The sequence below is a fragment of the Cebus imitator genome, unplaced genomic scaffold (assembly GCF_001604975.1).
Source record: "Cebus imitator isolate Cc_AM_T3 unplaced genomic scaffold, Cebus_imitator-1.0 Scaffold640, whole genome shotgun sequence".
NCBI lineage: Eukaryota > Metazoa > Chordata > Mammalia > Primates > Cebidae > Cebus > Cebus imitator.
The window spans coordinates 119623-128392 of record NW_016107955.1 but is presented as its reverse complement, the minus strand read 5'-3'; the positions used below and the strand labels follow the sequence as shown (position 1 = coordinate 128392).

General features: G+C 40.5%; 2 protein-coding genes across 2 annotated transcripts in view; both read right to left on the bottom strand.

Moving 5' to 3' along the window:
* The window catches only part of LOC119469390 (E3 ubiquitin-protein ligase HUWE1-like), an 11936-nt gene extending 3187 nt beyond the window's left edge, over positions 1–8749 (bottom strand). Inside the window, exons 1-5 of the mRNA XM_037734597.1 lie at positions 8086–8749; positions 7761–7866; positions 6128–6382; positions 5493–5594; positions 4919–4999 (exon numbers count right to left, since the gene is read on the bottom strand). Coding sequence (XP_037590525.1) covers positions 4919–4999; positions 5493–5594; positions 6128–6382; positions 7761–7866; positions 8086–8139 — 598 coding nt within the window. The 5' untranslated portion in view covers positions 8140–8749. The remainder of the gene's footprint in view (positions 1–4918; positions 5000–5492; positions 5595–6127; positions 6383–7760; positions 7867–8085) is intronic.
* Positions 8204–8770, bottom strand: part of LOC108295434 (E3 ubiquitin-protein ligase HUWE1-like) — a 64786-nt gene continuing 64219 nt past the window's right edge. Inside the window, exon 16 of the mRNA XM_037734590.1 lies at positions 8204–8226. Coding sequence (XP_037590518.1) covers positions 8204–8226 — 23 coding nt within the window. The remainder of the gene's footprint in view (positions 8227–8770) is intronic.

The following is an 8770-nucleotide window of genomic DNA, read 5'->3' as shown; positions in this document are numbered from 1 at the left end:
GTTAGTTCCCTTTGGGCTTCCTGTAACAATGACTCTGACCAGGGTACATGCTTTACTGCTCATTCAGTCTGGGCATGGGCCTTTTAAAACAAGGTATCACCTTGGAGTTTCCTTTTTTTTGAGACAATTTCTCACGCTGTTCCCCAGGCTGGAGTCCAGTGGCACAATTATAGCTCACTGGAGCCTTAACCTCGTGGGCTCAAGTGATCCTCCCACCTCAGCTTCTTGAGTAGCGCACCACCATGCCCCCGCTAACTTTTTAATTTTTTTTGTACAGACAGGATTTCACCATGTTGCCCAAGCTAGTCTCAAACTCCTGGGCTCAAGCAATCTGCCTGTCTCAGCATCCCAAAGTGCTGGGATTATAGGTGTGAGTCAGTGCCCAGCCCATTTGTTTAACCGTTTACAGACAGCAGGCCCAACAGAGACATAATGGCTTATTCAATTAAACTTACAAAACAAGACATTTTCCATCTATGAGTCTATAATAGCCAAACAGAATCCCCCTCACTTAACACCTTCTCCTCATTTGATTTTGGTGCAATCCATGGTGAACAGGCAACTACACTGAAACAGAATAGGACCCACAGAAAATTGAGGGCCCTCACCCTCCAAGACTACACAGAAGGTCTCTGCCAAAGTCCTTTCCTAATATGATGGCTTTAAAGGATTGCTAGCTAGAGATCTCTCTTCGTAGGAAATGAAGGTCTTGGTGTCTGCCTGGGCCCACAAATACAACTGTATGGTTCTTCCAAAGAGGAAAAGAAAATCTTAAGTTAGTTCCTAGTACCAACATTCTTAGACAGGAAGCTAGTTCTGGATCCACCTTATTACAGAGGTATTGAATGGGAGGCTATTGCAGGATATGGGATGGCAATGGCTGTGACTTCCATAATAAACTGGCACTTTCAGCATGCCAAAGTCTGTGCACCACAGGCCTGAAAATATCTTCGTGGAATATTCTGGCTCTGGTTGGTCTGTCTCTACCTCATTTGGCTCATGGTCTGGGTTTGGGATACTACTACTCCAGCTCAATGTCAAACTTCTTGGGTTCCTTTCTGCCCATGCTGTGATCCCAGTTGTTTGGGTGTAATCACTCCCTAGCTTCCCTATCTGAAATTATTCTAAAACTCTGTAAGCAGAGGGATGCTGATCTTGTTACTTTTATAATAATTTCTCAAATGCGATCCCAGGGCTTCTACTTATTCAGCATACCACAGCATCCTAGATGATGATTTCAGCACAACTGACAGTCCCAGCCTTGATGCTGACACCCTCAAGATGTTAACTGCCCTTGTAACTGCCCTCATCTGACCCATCATAACTCCACCACCCCATCAACCCTAACAAGCATGCCCATACTCCACTTTCACTATTCCAGTCACTACCTGTATTTCCTGCTTCCCTCACTCAACCTGATAGATATTATCTATATAATAGTAACAGAGAATGCCACCTACATACTAAACCTCCAGCAATATTAAAAAGTGCCCTAGCCCAGGCAACTACTTATAAAACTAAATCTTGCTCCCTTGGAAGATTTCAATACTCATATTGACTACTTGCTACACTCTCTGGTTAAGTGGTCAATCATAAGCATGATGATGTTAGCATCGGCTACAAACAGACCCCAACAGATAACATGAGGGGTAAGGCAGGAGGTGAGAAAGAAAAGAGGGGAATTGGGGAAGTTAATTACAGGTGGCTAAATGTGGCATAAAAGAGCCAGAGGTTGGACACGTGAGAGAGACGGAGTCAGAATATTTTATTTAGTGGGTTTGAGTGTGAAATTATAAGTAGGATGTCGTGACCTCACTGGGTGTTTCCTCATCAGATTCCCCCTTATGGATTTCATGTCTTTCCTAGCCTCTGCCACCAACTGATAGTACATAAAATGATGCCCCCTTGTTGAGACTATTTTATCCTCGAATGTCCACCCTGATATAAATTTGCCCCCTAGAACCTCCACCTTCCAAAATCCTGGGCTACTGATTCTTCTGTGTCACAACTCCTGCTTGGCAGGGTTATACATTCTATTCAGCTATCTTGTTCCCTTCTATCCATACAAGCTGACCTGTGTACTATGGACATTTAGTGCCCAGAGCATCTCAAATTCAACTAGAAAATCTAGCTGTTTTATTAAGTCTTACCACAAAAGGGAGCACTTTTTACCTATTCTGGGCCTCATCAGAATCTTTGGTGTAATGGGCACAAGTTTAGATATTTCCAATTCTGTAACACAGGCTCAACTCATAGAGGTTACCCAGACATGTTTTAACTCCTGGCAGACCACATTAAGCAAAGAGTTCAAGTCTTAGAAGACTTCAATGAGGGACAAAGCAATTTAGTTACTATTGAGAGTCAATAACAGATTGGCATGAAACTACCTACTGGCATTTCAAGGTAGTCCTTGTGCCTTAAAGGGACCTCCTGTTGCATGATCAATAATACAGAAAAGTGCTGCAAGAGCAATAATACAGAAAAGGTATCCAGAATAGTTCAACAAATAAAACAAATCCAAATAGCCAATTATATTATTAAAATACTCCAAGAAGTTCTCAGACATACATATCCCTGATGTCTTTCCTGGGCCATCTCCTTCTGCCTGGAGTGAAAGGCCCTGTACTATCAATGAGGGAGCTAAAATAACAATGGCTAGTATAATTATTTTGCGTTGGCTTTGCAGATTTGGTCTCTCTCAAGTACAAGTGGATCTACAGGAAACATGGGAAGTTGCTATGCTAACTTAAATGTCAGGGATGAATTAAGAAAACCATAGGGAAGGAAGCTGGACCTTCACTGACCTTTGATTTAGTGCTCTAAGTCTCATTTCCTGCCTGTGTCCCTCACTTCTGGCATCATCCTCATGGGGCTCACCTGCTCCTCACCATCAACCCCAGCACCAAAGCATATATGTCCTCTTGCTGCCTCTCTTTTAAATAATATCCCTGTCAATGGCAACTGCTGCCTCTTTTAAGCTTCCCAGTTATTCAAAAATGTCTGTCCTTTTCTTTCTCTCTCTGTTCTGGACCTTCTCCCAGAAGAGAGAGCCATTCTCCTTGCCCCTGTCCTTGAGACTTCCCCACCTGTGAAACAAATTGTTAAAAAAAATAAATCATACCAAAGAACTATTGTTTGAATTTTGCCATCTGAACCTAACCTTGGCAGGGAGCTTTTACACAGCGTGGTGGAGTGGTATACCACAAGAAAACTTCTTTAACCTGATAAAATAAACAAAACCGTCAACACAAAACCTCTGTTAACCTCATTCTTAACGGTAAAATATTAAATGCTTTTCCTTCTATGTTCAGGAACAAAGCAAAGAGGCCCATTCTCATTTCTATCCAGCATTGCATCGGAAATCTTTGCTAATGTTATCAAGACAAAAAAGGGCACAAAGACCATAAAGAAAGAAGTAAAAACTGCATTTGCAGATGACAAGATTATGTAGAATATCCTAACAAAACAAATATGTAATAATAAGTGAATTTTGCAAGATCAAAGACTACAAGGCTAACATACAAAAACCCTAAATTTCTTCAGCATGGAGGCAAAGAAGTATCTAAATTGTAGTAGCCAAAATTAGTCTCCTCCACACCCCAAACTTTAAAACACAATGCTTGCTACGGGAGATTTTCCCTATTTCCACATCTCCTACTAAATTCCTTTAGAGTTTTAAGAATTCTAGAAGTCTACGTATTTAGCATACTGCCTGAAATAACTATGGTACTCAGTAAGTGCCTATTAATAAAACTGAGAATTTAACAACAATATTCACAATGCCGATGTCAAAATGCAGGTGTTTCCATAAATGACTACTACGTACCCAGAGCCTCCAAAGCAGCATTTTCCATAGTGCAAAACAATTATCTATACTACAGTTTGCAGATCTGACATTCGACTCTGAAAATGGAAACTATTCCCACTGGATTTCTCGGACCACAGTTAGGTACTAACCACTGAATAAAGATTTTTTTTTTTTTTTTTTTTTTTTTTTTTTTTTTTTTTTTTTTTTTTTTTTTTTTTTTTTTTTTTTTGAGACGGAGTTTCGCTCTTGTTGCCCAGGCTGGAGTGCAATGGCGCGATCTCGGCTCACCGCAACCTCCGCCTCCTGGGTTCAGGCAATTCTCCTGCCTCAGCCTCCTGAGTAGCTGGGATTACAGGCACGCGCCACCATGCCCAGCTGATTTTTTGTATTTTTAGTAGAGACGGGGTTTCACCATGTTGACCAGGATGGTCTCGATCTCTTGACCTCGTGATCCACCCGCCTCGGCCTCCCAAAGTGCTGGGATTACAGGCTTGAGCCACCGCGCCCGGCCAAAGACATGTTTTTTAAAATCACACTTGAAATGCAAGTACACCATAGATAAGCCAAATGTATGATAATGCTACTTATTACAAATGTACTACTTATAGAAGGTATATTTGGCATTCAGAAAATGTGTATTTACTTAAAACCGAATTCTGACTTTTCTTTATTTCATCACCAGTAAGACAGACACCTACCTGGACAGAAGACAGATGTGAATAGTAAAATCCTGCAAGGATATAAAACAAAGAGAGACCGGGCACAGTAGCTCACGCCCCAGCACTTTGGGAGGCTGAGGCGGGTGGATCCTTGAGGTCAGGAAATCAAGACCAGTCTGGCCAATGTGGCAAAACCCCGTCTCTACTAAAAATACAAAACTTAGCCGGGCGTGGTGGCAGGTGCCTGTAATCCCAGCTACTCGGGAGGCTAAGGCAGGAGATTTACTTGAACCTGGGAGGCGGAGGATGCAGTGAGCCGAGATCGCATCACTGCACTCCAGCCTGGTCAACAGAGTGAGACTCTGTCTCAAAAATAAGTAAGTAAATACACAGAGAGAGAGCTCTGCCAGGTTATCCCAATTTGGTATAGCCAACTATCAACTCCACTTACCTAAGAGGAAGAGTGATGGGCCATAGTATTCTGCATTGCTGATGATGTGTTTCAGGGAGGTAGGCAGAGAACCATCCATCACTAAGAGAAAAGTAAACATGAATGAGAATATGATTATGATTAATCTGGAAAGCTGTGAGGAGTGGGGATAATGAAGTGATGTGTTACGTATCATCACACGGTGGTCCTCAAATCCTGTGTTAATTCTAATCTAATGCCCCCTAGTTGTCTCCTCCTATTTTATTATTTGTTCTTTGTCCATGCAATAGGCTTTCTAACAAGGGTTTAAAAAAAAAAAAGAACACAAACACTGTGAGTCAGAGGGGTAGTAAGGTGGAATTGAGCACAGAGTCAAAAGCTGGAAAAGGGGAAAAAAAGGGTAAATCATTATGAAAATAGCTAAGCAACTCTCATGTATAGGAAAAGTGACACAAAACAACTAAAAGCCATTGGAAATGGCATGGCCTTTACCAAAGATTGCCTTGTAAAACAACAGGTGCCAGAATAGTATGAAAAGAACCAATCTTTCAGAGAGTAAAATGTCCTCAAAAAAAAGTTATCTGGAATCAAATACCATGCCGTATGCCATCTGAGAAAGCAGGGTCTTGGATGGCCTTCTTGAGGAAATTCAACATGGATTTCAGAAGTGCTGCTCGTTGTGGAATACACTGGACTCCTGGCAATGAAGAAAGACAAAAGAATTATGCTGAGTTCACCATCAAACCACAATGATCAAGCACATAAAATAAAATTTTAAGAGAACCAATTACGCTATAATAAAATTAGAAGACATTCGAAGTGAGGTCTCTGAAAGTTGGGAAGAATACTTAATTAAGCTTTGAAACTGGAAAAATGAATCACCAAGATGGTACAAAACCAATACTAAAGTTAAAAGTCTAAAGTAAAAAAGAAAAATTACAAAGTAAAAAGATTCAACTTTCTTTACCTCACTCAGTTCCCATTTGGGATATTATCTGACCTCCAACATGGCTGTTTTGATAATCAATGTGTGAATAGTTGGAAAAGTATAAAATGCTATGAAAGACATGTTAATATAAGAAAATGGAACACCAGAATGGTGAAGGAGCATGAATAGTCATGGGATGCTAACCTCCAAATGTACCATTTAAGTTCTGCCTAAAGCCGCCTTCTTCAATAGTTTAATAACTCTATCACTGTGAAAGACTGCACATCTATGTGTGTACGCACCAGGACGGGGGCCAGGGCCGGGGCCGGGGCCGGGGCCGGGACCGGGACCAGGGCCGGGGCCGGGGCCAGGGCCGGGGCCGGGGCCGGGACCGGGGCCAGGGCCGGGGCCGGGGCCGGGACCGGGACCGGGACCAGGGCTGGGGCCAGAAGAGATGTTAGTGCTGCTGCTGGAACCTGATGCCCTTAATTCAACATCCAGCCTGTGCTCCATAGAGATGGATGAGCCTGGACTGCTTTCCATAGTCACATCTGCAACTAAAGTACAAATTATGATAAAGAAACTTACTAGAATAAAAGGTACCACAAAAAGAAAAATTTTGTTTGAGAAAATTTCTTCCATTAAGGTGAAATGAATATCAAAATGAAGATCAGGAATACTGAACCCCAAAATAAAAATTTATCACTAGTTGCATATATTAATATATATATGCAAATTAACAATCACAGAGAAGTCCTTCAATATTTCTCACCTACCAAATTGGGGAAGACAGGGAGAGTGGTAAGTAAAATGTGCAATTTCATATATTACTAGTTGGTAGTATACAGATAAGTACAGCTTTTCAAGAGGATATTTAATAATAAATATAAAACGCATAAAAACATTAATACTCAATATTCCGATCTGGAAGGATGTTTATGAAACACTGAATGAACAATGCAAGATGAATAGTATGTTTATGATCTCATCTTCCCATTCTAAAAAACTACATACTTAACGTCAACATGTATTTATGCATTAAAAAGCCTGGAAAGAACCATACCAAACTAAGTAGCTATAGTAGGTAGGTGAGCATTCATTTTTACTTTATACACTTGAATAGCTGAGTATAAGATACACAATCATTTCTTACAGTTTATAAAATGTATTAAAGCTCCATTAGTGATAAACCACTATTTACATTTTGAAATCACTGCAGCCTCAAAATCCCAGGCTCAGGCGATCCTCCTACCTCAACCTCCCAAGTAGCTGGGACCACAGGTGCACACCACTACAAGCGGCTGTTTTGTATTTTTCGTAGAGACAGGCCATGTTGCCCCGGCTGGCCTCAAAGCCCTGGGCTCAAGTGTTGTGGCAGCCTTAGCTTTCCAAAGTGCTGGAATTACAGGCATGACCCATGGCACCCAGCCTTTCAGATTTTAAGATTGGGACATTGTTTCCTACCCGACAACCTTTTCACCTCTCCTTTCTCTTCTCAAAATAGGTAAAGTTTTGAAAGGTCCCACTGTAGAGTCTCTATATCTGTACCAAGCATATTTCCAACACCCAGGATGTTATCAGGCACTGCAGCAGTGAAAAAGACAATATCCTGATCCCACGGACCTTGCATTTTAGTAGAAATAAGACAATAACAAATACGTAAGAAAATTATGTGATGAAATAAAACAGATTAACACCATAGCTCTAGCATCTGCTTTACTTCTCATCTCTACTTCAAATAACTTGTACCTTTCTTTCCTGATTATCTTTGTGAAAAACAAGCTTATAAATCACTCACGTAGAAAAAACGTTTTTGTTGCTGAAAATATATACTCAAGTGAGCTGTGTACTTTGGAATTTACGAGGAAGAATGAAAACTGGGGTGGGATGACAAAAAATCTCAAGCACAAAATACTGACTTAATAACTTAATTACCATCCATATCAGTTTCCATTTCCTCTCCTTCTTGTGTAGTACTGGGTCTCTGGATCTTTGGCTTGATCACAAATGGACATTCTTTTCGGCACAAATCTACTTCATGCTACAGTCAAGAGAAAAGGTTATAAGAAAATCAACAATATATATATATATATATGTATCAGGGATTAAAAACTATTATAATGGAAAAATTCTGCAAGCAGATACAGAGTTGATTTCTAGAAACAGAAGAGAGGTAAAATAGCTCTTTAGGGTTATTACGACAATTCCTAGGTTTGGCTCTGAGTATTAAATTCTATGCAAAGTATTACTTGTATAATACCTCAAGTCTATAAATGAAGATAGAAAGTCCACTGTGGGATTGAAAAGCTGCCATATCCAGGTTGGTAATGAGGTCAACCACTCTGACAGCTCTGGTGACAAATGTTATCTGGTCCTGTTCATCGCCAAGAAACTTTATGACCTATCAGGGAAAAAAGAGGCAAAAACAATGAACTATAAAAGACACAAAGTTGAAAAATTGCATTATTTTGTACACATGCAGTCTGGTGTCTCAGTAAGGCAGCACAGTATGAGGGAAAACGTGTGTTTGATTTTTGGTGCCTGCCAAATGACAGTTCTATGACTTCTGTGACTCAGCCTCTGAGGTAATGGGGTTATCAATTACTTTGTAGCATTAAATAAGATATTTAGGTAGAAAAAAGCCTGTACTCGGTGCTCTGCACATAGTACCTTGACATGTATTTTCCCTAGGGTTGTGTAAAGGGATGATAACATGTGGCAATGTCTTAACCAGAACCCATGACCTCCTGACCATTCTATACTATGATAAAGTCTCAATAATGGAAGTAGCTGCTCTTAAACGTTGTTAATGAGATAACTAGAAAGTCAAACCAGTCTTCTTGTTAAGTATAACTTTTTCTGGATAAGCTTTTTGTATTATTAGCCCTCACTGAGAAACATCCCAAACTCGCATCTCTATACTCTTAGTTGATTTCCCCACGTAG